Source organism: Loxodonta africana, chromosome 24, assembly GCF_030014295.1.
Source record: "Loxodonta africana isolate mLoxAfr1 chromosome 24, mLoxAfr1.hap2, whole genome shotgun sequence".
Taxonomy (NCBI): domain Eukaryota; kingdom Metazoa; phylum Chordata; class Mammalia; order Proboscidea; family Elephantidae; genus Loxodonta; species Loxodonta africana.
This window is the reverse complement of record NC_087365.1, coordinates 30,081,655-30,100,899: the sequence shown is the minus strand read 5'-3', so window position 1 is coordinate 30,100,899 and position 19,245 is coordinate 30,081,655. Positions and strand designations below refer to the sequence as shown.

Below are 19,245 nucleotides of genomic sequence, written 5' to 3'. Positions count from 1 at the left end.
CATTTTGCTCAGCATAATGTCTTCAATCTCCATCCATATTGTAGCATGTATCAAGACTTCATTTCTCCTACTGGCCAAGTAGTATTCCATTGTATGTATGTACCACATTTTGTTTATTCATTCATCTGTTGATGAGCATTTCGGTTGTTTCCACCTTTTGGCTATTGTGGATAGTGCTGCAATGAAACATTGGTGTACAAGTCTCTGTTTAAGTCATTTGGTTATGTACCTAGGAGTGGAATTGCTGGGTCGTATGGTAGTTCTGTTTCTAGTTTTTTTGAGCAACAACCACACTTTCCCACAACGGCTGTATCAGCTTGCATTTCCACCAGCGAGGGTGAGTGTGCCAATTTCCACACATCCTTGCCAACATTTGTCATTTTTTTGTTTTTGTTTTTTAATCTTAGTCATCCTAGTGGGAATGAAATGGTATCTCATTGTGGTTTTGATTTGCATCTCTCTGATGGCTAATGACGTTGAACATCTTTTCTTGCGTTTGGTGGCCATTTGAATGTCCTCTTTGGTAAAAGAAGTTTTTTTTTTCAAAAATGGGAATTAGTAGGTATACTGGAGGAGATAGAGAGCGAGCTCTAGGGTATGCTTTAAAAACCCACTGTTTTTTGGTGGGTTTTTAAAGCATACCCTAGAGCTCACTCTCTTATCTCTTCCAGTACCTAGTACTCTGCATTAAATTCCTCTTGCCTTGGATAAGAGAAAGAGAGAGCAGGATCAGAGGAGTGCAGGGTGGGTGGATATATAGGTTGACTTTTGTGTATGGCATTTAGGAAAATGGGGTTGTTCTCCATCTAATGCCTTCTGTTTTCTTGGTGAAGCCGTTTTTTGAGATCACCTGCTGAGAGTGGGAGGGGGTGGAGGGTTTGGGATTTGCGGAGAATGGAGGTTTAGAATTGTCATTGTGAAGAGTTGGAGAGTGAGGTGACCAGAGAAATATCAGAGAATTAGTAGGTGGTCTTAAAGACCTATGAGATAATTGTGAAAAGCAGGCTGAACCGATAATACCAGTTGAAGTGCTCTGGGCTGCAGGTAACAGAAAATCAGATTCAACAGACTTAAACAATAAAGACACTCATATCACGTACCAGGAAGTCCAGAGAGGCAGCACATTGAGTGGGTTTCAGGGTGGTTGATTAAGCATCTCCCTGATGTCATCAAGGATGACAAAAAAAACCTAAACCCATTGCTTTCAAGTCAACAGCCTTCCATATCTCTGCTCTGCCATCTGTGGTGTGGGCTTCACACTGAGGCTGGTTCCCTTCATGGCTAAAAGATAACACTTAACCTTGTTCATGTCCAGGGGGAAGAGAGTCTTGGATTCATTTCTCTTAAGAGAGAGGAGGAGGTAAAGTTTCCCAGAATCTTCCAGCAAACTTCTTGAGTCTCATTGGCCAGAATTGGCCCATTTCTGAACCCATGGGAGATGGGATTGCTCTTAGACCAGTCAAGATCACTCCTTAAATGGATGATCACTCCCCAAACTACATGGTTGCCAATCAAGGAGGGAGGGAAGCGATGGTGGACCACTAAAACTGGGGTGGATATGGTTCATAGGCACACAGCATCCATTCCCAGCTCCTCCTAGGGTGCCTTCCATATTGCATGGTTGGAGAGTTAAAAACTACATTTCCCAGACTTTCTTGCAGCAAGGGTACTGACAGTGACTTAGGTTCTACCAATTAGATGCACTTCTGTGGAATTTCGCTGGCAGGGGCCATCTTCCTACTGCTTTGACTTGCTACTGGCAAGATAGTTGCGGAGGTACTAAGTTTTTTCTGTAGCAGTGTTCCAGGATCAAGCTATCAGATCAGTGGGTGAGAGGAGACAGTTATAGCAGCCATGGCAGGGGTCTCTGATCCCTGGGTTGCAGCTATAGTTCTGTGTTCTGGAACTCAGTAGGCTCCAGTGCAGCCTCCTGATTCCTCCACTGTCCACTCGTGCAGGAAGCAGCAGCAGCTCGCCTCGTGGACCAGTTCTGTGGTGTTCTGGCGGTCCAGCCGTTCCGCCTGCAGCCCTTCCACCCATTTTGTTAGCACCTAATTCCCTGTATTAAATCCCTTTCTGCTTCAAAGGGATTCAATAGAGAATTAGATGTTTATAAAATCCCAAACCTGCTTTAGAGTGGTTTCTGTTTCCTGGGTCTGAAACAAGAAACTGGTGCAGCAGCCAATCAGGAGCAGTTTGTAGTCACAGAGGGCAACGTGTCTAGACCTCTGGAAATGCCACGGGAGACTCTGGGGGGTTCTTAAAGTGCTGACACTGCTGGAGACACCTAGCAACTGCTCAGGATGAAGTCTCTTGCCCAAAGGCATGTGAAGGGAAAGGTGGACAGGCACCAGGGTAAGGGTCTAAAAACGGGGTTCACTGCCTACAGAAGGAGAAAACCAGTAAGGTGGCTCCAGGGGAAATGGGGTTCCAGCCTGCAGCCCCACCCCCCAGCATGGCATCCAACCCTCAAAGCTTGCAGGTCCCACTTCTCTGTGTGTCTGCATTGGGTATTGGGAGTAAGTGGCATGGTGTCGGTGGTCCTCAGTGAAGTTTTGAGCAAGGCAAGGGCAGATTTGTACTTTGAAAGATCACCAAGACAGATGGCAAGGAGGATGGATTGGTTGTCCAACACTTTTGGTGACAAGGAGCTCACTAGCTCTAGAAACAGCTCAGTGTTTTTGAACAACTTTGCCTGTTGAGCCCGGGTCAAACTTTTTGCATGCAGGACCTTGAATGCATGATCATGTTAGACTGTCCAGAACCCTGGACAGAGCCACTGGGGGTGAAGCGGAGAAGAATGTAGGAGTTGTAAACTGGCTCTCTAGAGGTAAATTACCCACAGTTGTATTCGTTTTGTAGGTGTAGTTCATTTGAATTGCAATACCTTAAACTGAGACACAATCTTGCTAATTAGCCACAGGCTCCACCACTCCCTAATGCTTTGAGACAACCTGCTTCATTCACTTATGTTGTTAATCTGGTTGTTGAACCCTTTTGAGCTTTTGACCTCCGTATTTGAGGGATATTTAGGAAAGAGGGTGCCTGGGACCTTGTGGCTGCCAAGGGACCCCTGGGGCTTTATGACCCCTGGTGGCAGCTACAGGCTGATCAGGCTAATGGGAGAGAAATTGGAGTGGAAAAATCGAGTTGCCTCTAAGATACCCTTTCTCTTCTTCCCTCCCCTGCCCAATCTCCCCTTAACATCACAAGGTCTGGAGGCGCTGGTGAGTGGCCAAAGTCCCTTTAATATCCCTGAATTGCGTTACAAGTAATACTGCTCGAGACGGGGAAGGGATGGGGGTCTGGGGCGCGAGTTGGGGGCGAGTGGGGAGGGGGAGCGCCAAGCGCTCATACAAAATATGGCCAAAAGGCTTAGCATGCATGGAAAATTATTGCTGTCGGAAGTTCCTATTTACAGAGTCGACACCCTCCGTAATTGCTTCTGCGACCCGTCTCCCTCCCAACATCCCTGCAGCCTCCCTTCCCTGGCCGGCCTGGGTCTGGGCGAAGGAACATCCAGTCCCTCGGAAGCCCTTGAGAAGTATCCCTGCTTCAGGGCCCCTCCACCCTCCTTAGTGGCGGGGCAGGGGAAGGAGGGTCGGAGAGTCCAAGACTCCTGCCTCCCAGCTGGGCGCAGAGCGCTGGGGCAGAGGCGTGTGCTTAAAGCAGAGGGGGTCAGGGCCTGTGCGCTCGGAGGTGTGTGCTTCGGTCCTCGCCCGCGCATGCAGAAGCGCGGCGGGGGAGGTAGTGGCGGCCAACTGGGTGGCGGCTGGCAGCCCCGGCCCCTTTGCTCGGGAGAGTTGCATAGACGTGGCTGGGAGGGAGCGCTCCTCCCGGGGAGCGGGCCAAAGGCCCCAGAGGGGTCCGGGGCTCAGTCGGTCCCTGGAACCTGGGGTACCTCAAGAAGAGGAATAAATAGGAAACATCCGGGAGGCTCCTTTCTCCGGGCTCCCTGGGGTAGGGGTGGAAGGCGCAGGAGGGTAGGGACCTGCCCTGTGTCTGGACCTCCTGAGCCCCCTTCCCAGCTGAGGGTCAGCAGGTGACCTTTCCTATTCTCATGCCCCCCTTCCCAGAGGGTTCAGGCTCTGGTGCGGGTGGGGCTTCTCCCTCACTCCCGGCATCGAGGATGGGGTGGGGGCGACACCCCTCTATGGCCTTTGCTGTCCTTCCCCATGCCTAGCTCCCTGACCTCCCAGTCCAGCTGGGGAAGCCAGACCATCCCTGGGTGAGGCCAAGAGATAAATAAAATAATAAATAGATAAATAAATAAATACACAGATAACTGGAGAGACCCAGCCGGATGGGGGGGCCGCACTTGTGAGGCGCCCCAAACCTCCCCCTAAGAAATAAGGAGAGGTACCTGTAGTCCTGGGGGGCAGAGAGGAAAGTGCTCAGAAAATATGGGAGGAGGGCAGATTGAGGCTGGAGGCCCAAGGAGGGGCTGCCTCAGAGGGCAGGGCCCTGAAATGCCCCTCAAATCTGCCCCAGGTCTGGTAAACTCAAGGGGCTGAGGGCTGCTAGAGGAAGGGGAGGTCTGGAGAGAGTAGGGGGCGGGAGTGGGTGAGGAGGCCTCTGTGGATCTAAGAGAATGGGAAGTGTGTGTGTGTATGAGGGAGAAGGGCGGTGAACTGCTGGACCTAAGGTCTCTGTATGGATGGAGATCAGGGACAGGATGGGGACTCCCAGAGGAGTGAAGACTAGACCCCGAGATGGACACATAGGGGGAGACGCAGCTGAGAGGCGAGAGGGATAGACTAGGGTTGGATTGTGGCTTGGGAGCTGCAGGGCCTGGATCATGGTGCGGATGGGGAAACTGAGGTGGGGTGAGAGTTAAAGGTGGGTTTGGACCTTAGGTTGGGGGCTCCATTAGAGAAATGAGAGGGAAGGTCTGGAAGTTAGAAGGGAAGAGATGGAGAGCCTGGGAAGAAAAAAATTCCGGGTCTGGGGCCCTGGAGAGATGCGGACCTGTTGCCTGAGTTTGGAGCCCTGAGGGCGCAGACAGGGGGTCAAGGTCCGAGTCTTGGTGGCCTGAAAAGACGTTGTGGGTCGGCGTGCGCTGTGGGGAGACGGTGAGGGAAGTGAGTTGTGGGTTTGGGGGCTGGAGAGAAAAGTTACGGGGTAGGATAGGGGTCCCCACAAGGAGCGTGGGCAGAGCGCAGCTGGGGGTCAAAGAGGGCGCTGCGGGTGGGGGCCCCGGGGTGCCTGGAGAGTTCCGGGCCTGGGGACTCAGTGGGAGGCTCAACTGGTGGGGCCGGCGGGGGGTGGCGGGGGTGGTTCGGCCCCCTTGACGCAGGCGGCTTCGCAGTGCTTGTGGAGGTAGGACTTGAGCGCGAAGCTCTTGTCGCACTGGCGGCAGCGGTAGTGCTTGAAAGCCGAGTGCGTCTGCATGTGCGCGCGCAGGTTGGAGCGGTCGGCGAAGGCCTTGCCGCAGTGCGCGCAACCGAACGGCTTCTCGCCCGTGTGCGACCGCATGTGGCCCTGCAGTAGCCAGGGCCGCGAGAAAGCCTTGCCGCACACGCCGCACTTGTGGCGCAGGTTGTGCGTGAGCACGTGCATGGCCAGGGCGGGCATGGACACGTACGCCTTGCCGCACGTCGGGCACTTTCGCGCCAGCTGACTGTCCAGGCTGCGGTGCGTCTGCTTGTGGCGGCTCAGGTTCGACGACGTGGCGTACGTCTTGCCGCACTCGGCGCACGCGTGCCGATGCGCGCTGCCCGCCGGCGACCCCGTGCGCCCCGCGCGCCCCCCGGCAGTGCCGGCGTCTCCCGCACCCACGGCGTCCCCAGTGCCCCCACTCCGTCGCCGCCGTGAGCGCCCGTCGGAGATGAAGAAGGCGTCCATGGAGTAGCTGTCGGTCACGGCTGCCTCCCCACGGAAGTAGCGTGCCGAGAGGCTTGACTGAGGGCTCTCGGGGTCGCTGTACTCCTCCGGCGCCGCCGGCGGGTATGCGGGCTCGGCAGGCGCCAGCTCCAGGCCCGGCTTCTGGTCCGCATCGTGGGTGCCTGGGGGCAGGCAGAGCGGGGCGTAACCTGGAGGAGGCGAGAAGCGGGGTGGGGTGGTTAGGCGTCAGGGAGGGTTTCCACCTTGGGACAGTCACTCGATGCGCCCTCTAGCTCTGCGTCCCCACTGGCTGCTCTTGGAAAAAGATGGCTGATTGTAATTCATTGGCCATTAACATGCAGCTCAGCTGTCAGGCTTCCAGAGTTCAATTCCTATTCCTGGGCAACAGCAGCAACCTCCCCCCACCCCCACCCCCACCCCCCACCATGGAGCGCTTGCGCGGTACCAGGCACGGTTCTGCTTTTACGTTCTCTGTCTTCTTCAAGGAAACCCTGGTGGTGTAGCGGTTAAGTGTTATGGCTGCTAACCAAAGGGTCGGCAGTTCAGATCCGCCAGGCGCTCCTTGGAAACTCTGTGGGGCAGTTCTGCTCCCTCCTATAGGGTCCCTGTGAGTCGGAATCGACTCGACCGCACTGGGTTTGGTCTGAGTTAGGTCTTCTTCGAGCCTCACCACCGTGCAGTGAAAGAGGTCTTATCATTATTATTCCTACTTTACAGATGGGGAAACTGAGGTGTAAAGAGATTTAAGATTTAAATAATCAGTTTAAGCTCACACAGCTTTTAAGTGGTGGAGCCAGGATTCAAACCTTGGCAGCCTGAAGCCAAAGCCCACAGTCTCTTTTATCTCAAGACTTTTGCATTTTGAATTCTATAACTTCTCTGAACCTCAGTTTCCCAGTCTACAAAATGGAGCTTATAATTGGACCCCTTCCCCCAGAGTCATTGAGAAGACTGAGGGAGGTGATGATAATAAATATGTATTGAGCGCTTACTTGGTGCCAGGCACTGCCTCAGTGCTTAACACATGTTAACTGATTTAATCGTCATAGCGACCCTACGAACTAGGTACTATAATAGTTCCCATTTTATATGTAAGGAAATTGAGAAAGAGAAGGTGCGGGTGCACCGTAATTGCTGTATAAATGGTAGCTATTATAATTATGCTTTTACTTGCTTGAAAAAGTCACTTCACTAAAGATTATTTAATTGTTTGCCTCCCCCACTTCAGGCTGGATCTGTGTGCCCAGTACCAGCTTGGCTCAGTGGAGGCTGGTGATAAAGAGGTGTAGTATAAACCAGTTACAGTCCACTCAGTCTCACCTCCCAGGGTTGCTGGAGGATTTAAAAAGGGTAAAGTGTGTGATACCTAGTAGGTACTCAGGAAAGGGAACTTCCTAGTAGTTGCTCCAAACCTGCTTTGCTTCCTGCTCCTCTAGAAGCCTCCTTGAGTCCCCTAGGGAGAATTTGCCTTGTCCTCCCTCCTGGCAGGAGTTCCACCTGAAATCCAGTCCATCTTGGGTTTCAGTGATGGGTGGGTGGGTGGACTGGGGCTCTCCCAGGAGCTTCCTGAGGACAAAGTTCATCCCAGTTTGTCTTTGCCTCCCACAGCGCAGCCTGGTCCTAGTACCTATCCTGGGGGCCCTGGGGGCTGGGCTCCCCAGAGACTTTCTGGCAGACTTTGCACAAATCCATCAACCTGGCACCTAATTATGAAGTGTTTCCATTGTCCTTTGATTCTGGAGAACAATGGAGGTTAGGCGCCTTTCCAAAGTTTCGCAGCTGGGGAGTGGCAAATTAGGGGATTTGACCCTCTCCTTCTGACCCTTGGGCACAATGGTTAAGCGCTTGGCTGCTAACTGAAAGGTCGGAGGTGGTTCGAACCCACCAGCAGCTCCACGGGAAAAAGATGTGGCAGTTTGCTTCTGTAAAGATTTCAGCCTTGAAAATCCTGTGGGGCAGTTCTACCATGTCCTGTAGGGTTGCAATGAGTTGCAGTCGACTTGGTGGCAGTGAGTTTGCTTTTTTGGTTTTCTGACCCCTGAGACCTGTGCCCCCCAGCTCCCCTCCCCCAGTCAGACGGGAGAGGGCTTTGTAAGCTGGGAACAGGATTCTGGCTTTCAGACTGAAGTCCAGGCGCTTTGGTCTGCTTTTGTTCTCTCAGCTTCCCCAGCCTCTGGGCCTTTGCCTCTCATATGGCAGTTGGGTGCCCTGCCGTGTACTGTGGAGTCCTTGGGTGGTGCAAGTGGCTAAGCACATGGCTACTAACTGAAAGGTTGGTGTTTTGAACCCACCCTGAGGTGCCTCAGAAGAAAGGCCTGGTGGTCTGCTTCTGAAAGGCCGCAGCCATGAATACCCACCCTACAGGGCACAGCTCTACTGCGCACCGTGAGTCGGGGTTAACTTGATGGCAACTGAACAACAACAACAATGTCACAGGGTTACGTCTGTGTGGACTGTCCTCCAACCCTGAAGGCCAGCGTGTGCCCTTATTTTTCCCTCTGTCCCTTCAGCTGCCCCCACAGAAGTGAGTGGGGATTGTAGGGGTGGGTGACTCTGTGGGGAGGGGCTCTGTGGACGGATGCAGAGGGGCAGCGGTGGTGGGAGTTTTGTAAGTCGAAGTGCCCAGCCTCTTAGCACTTCATCCTTCCCCTCCCGTCCCTCATTGTCTGGAGGTTTCCCCTACTCCCCACCTTAGGGGCCAGGCTCCCAAACATTCAGGGGATGTTTCATACTAAGTTAAGTACATGCTGGGCACTCTTTATTGCCTCACATTGTAATCACTGATGTCGATAATAATAATATTTATTGAGCACCGAACTATGTGCCAGGCACTGTGCTAAGTGCTTCACCCCATCACCTCATTTCATCATCACAAAAATATGCTCATTAGCTCCATTTTACAGATAAGGAAACTGAGGCCCAGAGTGGTGATGGGACTTGCTCAAGAGGTGGAGCCAGGATTGAACCCACTCTACTGCTTTGCGCCTTTCCCCTTGGGACGGGGCTGTGGTTGGGTTGTTCACCTCCTATTCCTGGCTTCCAGCACAGTGCCTGGTGGTTAGTGGGCACTCAAGTATTTGTGGAATGAGTGATGAAAATTTGCCAGGCCAGCCTCACTCCACTGCCCAGAAGGGTCCGCCACAGACTCTAGCTGGGTGCTCTTGGGCAAATGGTGCATCTTTCTGCTTCTTGGGTCCTTTCTCTGAAAATGGTGAGAGCGTAGGATCCATTTGTGAGGGTCACTGATCATGCGACCAGTGCTTTGCGTGCTCTGCTATTACAGGAGGAATGCGTATTGGTTAAGAGCATAGTTCTGGCTTTACCATTCCAGACTGTGTAACCTCGGGCAAACTACTTGACCTCTCTGGGCCTCCATTTCCCTGGCTGTAAAATAGGGGATTATGAAGTCACCTAATTCATACCGCTGTAGTGAGTCCATGAGTAAACAAGCATGGCGTAAGCAAGTGTTGACCCATGCTTCTAGAGTCCTTGCGGGCTGGGCACTGTTTTAAGAGCTTTATACATATGAATGCACTCCGCTGACAACACAAAGACTGGTACCATTTTGAAGATGGGAAAACTGAGGCACAAGGACGTTAAGGAACATGCCCAGGGCACGTGCTAGTATATGAGAGCTAGAATCCCAGTCCAGTGCCTGGCACGTTATAAACTCACAATATACGTTGGCCATTATTGTTAATGACAAGCTCTCCAGATGGGTTCCTGTTTCTGCATGCCTAGAGTCCTCCTCATCACCTCTTACTGCTCTCTCTGGGCCTCTTGTTTCCTTAATCCCCCGCCCCCCCAAAAAACCCCTGCGGTGGTCAAGTCAATTGCAGCTCATAGCAACCCTATAAGACAGAGTAGAACCGTCCCATAGGGTTTCCAAGGCAAGGAGCCCTGGTGGCGCAGTGGTTAAGAGCTCGGCTGCTAACGAAAAGGTCAGCGGTTCAAATCCACTGCCTACTCCTTGGAAACCCTGTGGGGTAGTTCTACCCTGTCCTGTAGGGTCACTAGCAGGTTTGGTTTTTGGTTTTTCCATCTTTATGGAAGTGGTGGATTCAAACCCCTGACCTTTTGGTTGGCAGCTGTGCTGCTTTAACCACTGAGCCACCAGGGTTCCTCTTTCCTTACCGAGGGTGTGTAATTTCTACCTCTTGTCCTGATGAGAAAGCCCCTGGTAATAGTAGGAGCTCAATGAAGTAGCCCAGTTTTCACTCACACTGGGTGCTCTGCCCCCTGCTGCCCTCTGGTGGTAGCCTGCAGCACTGTAGCACTGTGCTTCTGTAGCCTGGGGCTCTTTGTATAGAAATAGGGGTGCCTCAAACAAACGTGGCTCATCCACCTTGGGGCAGATGTAGCATGGCCCTCTGGACCAGAATTGTGGGACCAGACCGGATGCCCAGTGGTGGTGGAGTTTGGCATGGGTTGGGTGTCCTATGAGAATCTGCATGGTCATGTTAGGAGGAGGTGGTTCTAACTTGCTGTGTGACCTTGAGCAGGTTGCTTAATCTCTCTGAGCTTAGTCTGTACAGGAGGAAGGTTGGCTTTTTGCATTGTGGCTGAGTAGGTTCCTCCATGATGCTCTTTGTCCTCCCTCTCTCCCACCCCTCTCCCCTACCTCCATCCCATTCTCCCCAGACCCACAGACTTCTCTTTAGCTATGTGACCACGATTGTTACTTAACCTCTTCGTGCCACATCCTATAAAGGAGCTCATAATAAGGTTGAATGAGTTAATACATACGAAGTGCTTAGTATAACGCCTGGCACACACAGTAACCTCTCAAGTTATTATTATTGCCGTTATTATTAGGGCTACGATCCCTAGTGATATCCTTCTGAGTAGATGAATATACATATGAGTGTCTCAGGCTATTGAGTGACCTTGGGCAAGCCACCTCACCTTTCTGGACTTTAATCCTGAAGAGCCCTTTGTTTTTGTTAGCTGCTGAAGTTGGCCCCTGACTCTTGATGTCCCCATGTCTTATAGATCAGAACTGCTCTGTAGGGTTTTCTTGGCTGTAATCTTTAAAGAAGCAGATTGCCAGGCCTTTTTTCCACAGAACTGCTGGGTGGGTTTGAACCACCAACATTTTGGTTTGCAGCCAATTGCAAAATACTTGCACCACCTAGGAGAACCCTTAAAAAAAAAAAAAAAAAACATTGCCATCGAGTCAATTATGACTCATAGAAGCCCTACAGAACAGAGTAGAACAGTCCCATAGGATCTACAAGGCTGTAATCTTTACAGAAGCAGGTTGCCATATCTTTTTCCTGCAGAGCAGCTGGTGGGTTCCAACTGCCAACCTTTCGGTTAGCAGCTGAGCACTTAACCACCGTGCCACCAGGGCTCTTCGGAAAACCCTTTACAGCACGATAAAGTATGCTTTAACCCTGTGTGTGGAATCCAGGTGGGCTTTGGGCACCTTCTTCTGGCCCAGTGGTGACTGTAGAAGGCAGAGCTACCTGTCCCCCCAGCTGACAGGGCCCGATAGGACTTCCTCGTTTGGGTCCCAGTAGAGTAGGGAGAGGCAGGGACCCAGAGACAGAAGACCTGGTGCTCATACTGGACCTCATCCTCACTCCTAGCTGTGTGACCGTGGGCAGATCCTGGAGCCTCTCTGGCCCCAAATCCCCCCATCTGAAACACTTTGGAGATGTGGCGATGTTGTGTACATGTTACCTGGGAATGACTTGTTTTTCCCTGTCCAACCAAGAGTCTTGATATTTTACACTGAAGGTCCAGAATCCAGAGGAAAAAAATCCCAGACTAAAAGGAGAAGGAAATTTTATGGGAATTAAGGTCCTGGGCCTTTTGCAGACCTTGTCTCATCTAACTATGTGATGCCCCAGGGTGAGGGTTGGGGAGAATCTCTGGCAGGTGATAATAATAATAATAATACTTCCAAGTAACACCATGCCCCTGCTGTGTGCCAGCCACTGCACTAAGCCCAGAGGCCCAGACAGGGAGAGATTGGTCAAGGTCACTCAGGGAGGAGTCCGTCTTGAAATGCTCCACAGCCTGTACTCTTCCCAAAACACCAGAGTGGGCTTGGAGACCAGTGCGGTGGAGGGAGGTTTCCACTTAGGGTGGGGGGTAGTGGGATGGGTTTCCTCAAATAACACCTCCCAGTTGACCTGTGTCTTATGGGACGGCGGGGTGTCGGGAATGGGGAGAAGCTGATGTTCTAGAAGATGCTCCAGCCCCTTACCAATTTTTCGTTAAGTAATGTTTAACATTGATGGAACAAGGCACCCAGCTAAGTGCTTGACATACATCAACTTGTGTTCAGCATGGTCATTTCCTCCTGGGCCCTCATTTTGCAGAAGCTGAGGCCCAGAGAGGGGCCTTGACTACCTCAGGTCACAGAGCAAGTTAATGTCAGAGCTAGGCCAGCCTCCTGCCTCCCAGTCCAGGCCCCTTCCCCCAGTCTCTCGCAGACTCCAAGGTCCCAAACTTCCTCCAGGGAATGTCCAGCCACAATCCCAGCTCCCTCTTCTCAGATGGGAGAGGGAATAGGCCTGGTGGTGGGCCAGCTTCCCAGGCGGCCCAGTTTCCCGAGGAGGCCCAGCTCTGCTGGGTGGTGGGGGCTGCAGGGGCTGCTGCATGGGTATATTTAGAGCTGCTTCTTGCTGTGCCAGGGCCTCGGGCCTCGAGAATCAGCTCCAGCCAGCTGAGCAGAAAGCCAGGTCTGTCAGCAGCAAAGCGGGATAAAAATAGTTTCTCCTGTCTGCTCACAGAGCTGGGCAAAGGGGCTGGGTACCTCCCCCTCCCCTTATTATAGCATCTTTGTTAGCGGTTCCCTGGGCACTGGACCAGAAATGACACCCACCTTCTCCAAGGGCCTGGCAGCTGGTACACCTGCCCTCTGGGGGTGGAGGCAGTCCCTGAATCCAGATGAGCAGGGGCGGAATGAAGACTGGCTCAGTGAGACCAGGGCTACAAGGTGGGGGCTGATGCCCACTACACAGGCCCAGGGAGCTTCTAGAAGATTCCAGGGCCCCTCCTGACTACCCCCAGCTCCTGGAATTCCTTATATTATGGTCCTTCCTGAATCTGACCCAAATCCCATCATCCTCAGGGAGACCCAAGGCTCTGCGGAAATCAGTAGGAAAGATTTTTCAAGGGATTGTGGAGATGGGAGTGGGTGGGCTGAGGGTCTTGAAGACCCCAGCACTGGTTGGTGGGGCAGCCTCTTGCTCCCTCAGAGCATTTCAGGTGGGCCCTTCCTGGGCCTCCTTCTGGAGACAGGGAGTGTTGTGCAATGCCCTGCGTCTCTGCCCTCCCTCTCTGCCCCATAGTGGTGCAAGCAGAAGGCTCGTTCCAGCCCCCTCCCTACTCAAAGACTGGTAATAGACACTTCACTCTGGGAGAGACCGGCACTGGGAAGGAGGCCAAGAGGTCTGGGGTCTTATCTCTGTCAGCAGTGTCTTGCTATTCCCCCACCTCTCCCAGAGAGCCTCCAGTCTACATGACCCCTAGAACACATGGATGAAGCAGCCACCAGGGAGTTGTGGCAGGGTCCACATTTATGACCTCCAGCAGGTCGAGGGCCCATCCTGGTCTGTTTTCCCTCTGTAGGTTGCAGCTAGTCCTCCTCTGCTCTCTGACCACACTGTGTGTGTGGGGGGGAGGGGAGCAACCTAAGAGTCTTTGGGATGTATAAATTGCTGTGCTGGCTTAAGGGACTTGGTGTACTCTATTGCCCGCCCTCAGGGATCACAAACTGAGACTGTCCAAAGCATGGAAGCTCAGCTTGGTCCTTCATGTTCCCCTGTGACTCCAGGCCTTGGGGGAATCATGTCCCCAGATTCTATACCCCATATTAACCCCATTACTCCACACTCCTACTAAGTGAGCCCCATTAATTCTTAGGAAAATCAGATTTCTGGGTTCTTGGAAGGTTATAGCTAAAAGAGATCAAGTTCAACTGCAGTTTCGAGAGAAAAACTGAGGCTGGGGTAGTGGAAGACTACAGGAGAGTACACCAAGTCCCTTAAGCCAGCACAGCAATTTATACATCCCAAAGACTCTTAGGTTGCTCCCCTCCCCCATACACAGTGTGGTCAGAGAGCAGAGGAGGACTAGCTGCAACCTACAGAGGGAAAACAGACCAGGATGGGCCCTCGGACTAGCCCAAGGACACGCACATCAAGCTCATGGTGGATGTAAGGCTTGAACCCTGCCAGCCTTGAGAATGAACCTGGACATGACCTTGGACTAGAAATTGGACCTGGATCTTGATCCTGGACCTAGATTGTTGACCTGGACCTTGGACCTAGACTTAGATCCTGAACCTTGACCTCCTCCTGGACATTGAAACTTGGACTTCGACATATATTTGTCCTGGACTTTTGGCCTGGACTTATAACCTTGGACTTTGACCTGGGACTTAGACTTTGCACTTGGTCCTACACCTGGCATAGAACATAGATGTTGGACCTGGACCTCAACCTGGACCTAGACTTTGAACCTGGAAATCTTACATGTCTTCAGCATGGACCTCGGCCCTGCACCAAGGTGAAGATGCCAGGAGAGGTGGTGGTTATAGAAGACCCAGATGGGCCTGCTGTGTGTCCTTGGGCACCTCCCTAGCCTTCTCCGGGCTCCCTCTGCCAAGGGACTGGGGCAGCCCTTTTGCATTCCTGCTCGCCAGACGGACTTTCTGAGGCTTGGGGTAGATGTGCAGCAGCTGGGGACATTCAGCCATGCTCCCAGGCCTGGAGCGACTGCCCGGCGCCATCAGATGGACTGAAAGGAGGCGGGTGCTGGTGTAATGTGGTCAACTAGATGAGCCTATGGATAGATGCAGGAGAGCTTCCTCAGCCTACTGGGGGAGGCTTAATGTAGCTGCGGAGGGCAGACAACTGTGTTATTGGATTGGCATTGATCCCTCATCAGCCCAGTCAGATGCACTCTGAGGGGATATGGGGGCAGGCTGAGGTGGGGGTGCAGAGGAAGAGGGACCTGGCTCCTGGCTAGAGTTCAGAGCTAGGGTGTGAGGGGAAGTGGGCACTCCAGGGGCAGTGAAGCCATCCTTGGCAGGGGCCTACAGAGACCACTGACGTGCAGGTGAATGGGCAGCAGCCTTTTCTGGGGTGACTGAGTGCCAGCCTCTCGTGATGGGGGCTTGGTCTGTTTCAGTTAGGGGTTGGCTCAGTGGAGATGGAGGATGAGGTTTTGAGAGGGTCTAAGGACATGAGCTGACACCTCAGAGAGATTGGATCTGTGCCCAGTATCACCCAGAAAGATGAGGGGAAGGGAAGCTCCAGTGAGGCAAGAAACAGCAGCGGAGCAAAGGAGCAGAAGGGGAGAAAAGCATTTTTTTGGAGGGGATGATGAAATTAGATCTGGTCCCCTTTTTCAGGGAGCTTTGCAGAGAGACCTGGAGATTTCTCCAGCTTGAGGGCTCCCCCTCACCTGGTTAGGGGTTCTGTAGGTTTGGGGGCAGCCTGGAGCCCAGACACACCTGCTGCACCCTCTGCCCAGCCCTGCGGAGGCTGAGAGGGAAGGGAATAGGGGAGTAGGGAGGCAAAGAAGAGCATTGTATATGTGTGTGTGTGTTTGTAGGAGGAGTCCTCCAGGAATTCTCCAGCACTCTCAGGCATTCATGGAGCTGGGGGTACACCTCTTTGATTTGAGATCCTACATCAGCTGGGAATCTGAGGTTCCCCTGAACCCCATATTCACAGGTTTCCATGCCCCTCCCCATTCCCCTCCCACCAATCTCATCCTGGCCCTGCAGCCGGAGCTGCAGGAATGGCTTGTAAGAAGATCCGTCTAATAACTGGAACTATCTCCAGTCCCAGGCCCTCCCCTATCCCTCCCTGCCTTCTCCTCCCTTCCTCCTCCCCCGCCCTCCCTCTCCTCACCTCCCCTCCTCTCTTTCTCCTTGTTTACCCAGCACACTTACACACGCTGGGAGAGAAAAACGTCGGCTCAGCAATTTTTCACACTTCCCTCAAACGCTCAGCAAGGTTATTTCCGGCAGAGTGGAGACAACGGGCCACCAGGAGCTGGCCAGCTCTGAGGACCCTAGGTACCCCTACCCGCCCATGGGGTGGGGGAGCCCTCAGTGTCCAGTCTGGCCACACCCCAGGATTGGAAGGGGCCCCTGAAAGCAGGCAGGACCAGGCAGACCCTGAATTGTCCAGCCATACCCAGGCCTGAAGGGTCACCCCCTGGTCTCCTGAACTGATGATGTCCACTGCAGACACTGCCAAGGCCGCCAGGCCAGGGTGCCTGTCCTCGCCATGAGGCAGCCTGCAGGGACTGAAGCCAAGAAAAACTCCAGGTCCCAGAAGCTCTGCCACCCTGAGCCAGGTGTCAGATATTAAATGGAGCCCTACTGAAACCCTGACAATGGCCTCCTAAAAAGAAAAAACCCTGACAATGGCCTCCTAGTATTCTATTAAACCCTTGTCTAGGCATCTCCAGTGTCTCCCATCCTACACTTGACTTTCATAGAAGCTGAGCTTGTCAGAGTTAGCTTGGTTCTTGGCATCCAAACTCTTTTCACTGCTGGGGAGACTGGGGAACAGAGAAGAGAAGGCACTTGCCCAAGGTCACACAGCTAGTCATAGATCTAGAGCCCAGGTCCCTGAGTTCCAGGCCAGGCATCTCACTACTATGACAGCCTCAGGGTTCCCTGGAGGCCAGGGAGTTGGTCTGAAGTCCTTTGGAGAAAGCCCCAATGACAGGGATGGGTCTAGGGGGTCAAACCTTTACAGGAACACCCCTGCTGAAGGCTTTGCCAAGACCTTGCTTCCCATCATTTGCTCAGGACTCCATGCATAGCTTTTTTGGACTGAATTCAAGGCAAGGCACTCTCCCACCTCCCTCTTGAGGGACATTCTCCAGTTTGGGCTTTGAATGGAAAATACTCTGGGGTTCTCTGGTTTTCCTTAGCTGACCTGGGGACATGACCAAGGAGACTCAGAGTGGGAGCCCAGATCTTGGTGTTAGTCCCCCAAGGGGTCTACCTCACAGCCTTGCAGACATTTCAGTTTCTGCCCAGCTCCTAGCACACACATTCCCCAGCCCTGGCATGGCCCCAGGGCTACCCTCTGTCCTGCCAGCACTCAGACAAGCCCAGCCATAACCATGGGCTTCTGTCATTGACCCCAAGAGGCTGAAGAAACAAGAGGACAGCAGAGTAGGTGACATGTGGACAGAGGAAAAGGGGGTCTGTTGGGGATCTGAGAGAGGCCAGGGGCTGAGGGGCTGGCGCTGTCGCCCTGATCACTCCTAACTTCTTTGACCTTGATGAGGTCAAAGAGCCCTTTGCCCAGCACCCTTTCACTACCTGGCTTGGCAGAGTGACGGCATGTGGGTGAAGTGCTTGGAAATCCCTGAGGTGGAAGCCCCCACCCTCCTGGTCTCCTGCCTTTGCCATTTCAGCTCTCTTCTCATCCTCAGCCCTTTCTTCTCGTCCTTCTCTCTCTATCTCACGCACACACACACACCCCAAAGCGGATGCCACATCTGATGCCATATCTCTCACTGCCAAAGGGACGCCACCTCCCCAGATCCCTGCCTTGGTGGGGGTCACCAGAGGAGAAACCTTTTGTGATCCCCTTGATTGGGGCGATGTCCACAAAAGCAGTCTCTGCTTCATCTCCCCAGCCCCCAGAGATCACCCCCTTCTGGGCCTGAATGACCTCTCTTGTCCCCCAAGCCCTTGTCCCTCCAGGAACTTGCTCTGAGAAGAGATGAAGTGTGTGTGTGTGTGTGTGTGTGTGTGTGTATGGGAGGGGGGGGTAGAAGGAGCAGTGGGGCAGGCTCTGGAGGGGCATAGTGAAAGAGGGCCACTTTGGAGAACCCCTTCCAGAAATTCCCTCTTTCTCCCAGACCCCAGGACAGGCTCAGCCTTGGGCAGACATGTGGCTGAGGGTAACAAAAGAGTTGTTACAAGGGCCTGAGAACACTACTCTGGCATCACCAGGGGGAGCAGATTTGAAGGGAGTAAGGGTGCCTCCAGCTACCCTCAGGGAACCAACCCCCTCTTGGCAGGGACTGGTGGTCTGGACTGGCTTACATTCCCCACCCTAGGCACACTCAGGCAGTCAGCTCCCTCACTCCTCTAGGGAGACGGGATCCCCAGACTGCCTTGTGCATTAGCCCTTTATGGGCACCCTTCGTTCTCTGTTCTCTTACCACCTTCTCAACCCAACCCATTTCTAGGGCCACAACTTTCAAAGTACGGCTGGCGTGTGGCTGCGGGATGGTCGACCCTGTGACTTCCCCTTTGTAGGGACCTAGCCCCTGCCCCACCCGCCGGCCTCCGGAAGCCCAGGAGGCGCACACGGCCAGGGAAATCTCCTCCCGGGGTTCCCTGCCGCGCGCGCCCCTCCTCGTGGCCCAAGTTGGGGAGGGCCCCAGCTGCTCTCCCCTTTCTCCCCGCCCGGCCCCACTCACCGTTGTCCCCGGACGGCCCTCGGGCGCCAGGCAGCACGTAGGCGTTCTCCAAGGGGTGGTAGGTGGGGGCCGGCACCCCGCTGCACTGGAAGCTGTCCCCTTTGATCTTCTTTACCAGGAAGGAGCGCGGCATGGTGCGACTGGCGGGGGGCTCCGCGGGGCACTTGCGTGGGGCCCCGGGGGGGAGGGGGTGGAGGCGGCCAGCCGGGCGCGATTGGCTGGCCGCGCGGGGTTTCAGCACTGGACAGCTCCCAGCGGGAGGACGGGCGGCCGCGCGGAGCCGGCACCAGTGGTGGTGGCGGCCCCGGCTCGGGCTCGGGCTCTGGCTGCCGCTCGGGCTTGGCGGCGGCGGCGCGCAGACAGGCGATCGCTGGAGCTGTGCTCAGCACTCCGGCTGCCGGCTTTATATGGGACGCAGGCTGGAGGAGATCAGGTGGTCCCCTAGCAATGGAACTGTTCAGCGCTCTAATCCATCAAATGTCCCCCAGGACAATCGCTCCGCACACGTTCCCCTGAACCGGCGGCGGTGGGGGCAGGCGAGGCGCAGGGAGCGGCGGGCAGGCAGGAGGGGAGAAAGTGAGGGCAAGAAAGGCGCAGAGATACAGAAAAAGACGGTGAAAGGGGAGGGGGGGAGGGAGAAAGAGAGAGAGGAGAGAGACACGGAGAAAGACAGAGACATTCAGAGAAAGAGAGACACACACACTGCAAGAGGTAGGAATAGCAGCAGAGAGCCCAAGATAAGGACAAAAAGATACAGGAAGAGAGAAACAGAAGAAAGACAGAGATGGAGAGAAGTAGCAATATGCGCGCAGACACACACACCAGAGGAAAAGAGAGATGCAGAGACACAAAAAGGAAGTCCTCCCACCATGCAAAAAAAGGGAAAGAAAAGTGCACGATAGAGGGAGAAGGTGCGAGGAGAGGTGAGAGAGCGCCTGGAGCAGATGGGGTCCAAGCACATGGGGACACGGGGAAGAGGAT

General features: G+C 53.8%; 1 protein-coding gene across 1 annotated transcript; it reads right to left on the bottom strand.

The window, feature by feature from the left end:
• Positions 1–5,241: 5,241 nt before the first annotated feature.
• Positions 5,242–18,414, bottom strand: SCRT2 (scratch family transcriptional repressor 2). The gene is made up of 2 exons (XM_003411478.3): positions 18,265–18,414; positions 5,242–6,032 (listed from the first exon to the last, which is right to left on the bottom strand). Exons 1-2 carry the CDS (start codon positions 18,395–18,397, stop codon positions 5,242–5,244), a joined length of 924 nt encoding a protein of 307 aa, XP_003411526.2. The 5' UTR covers positions 18,398–18,414.
• Between the last annotated feature and the right edge of the window lie 831 nt (positions 18,415–19,245).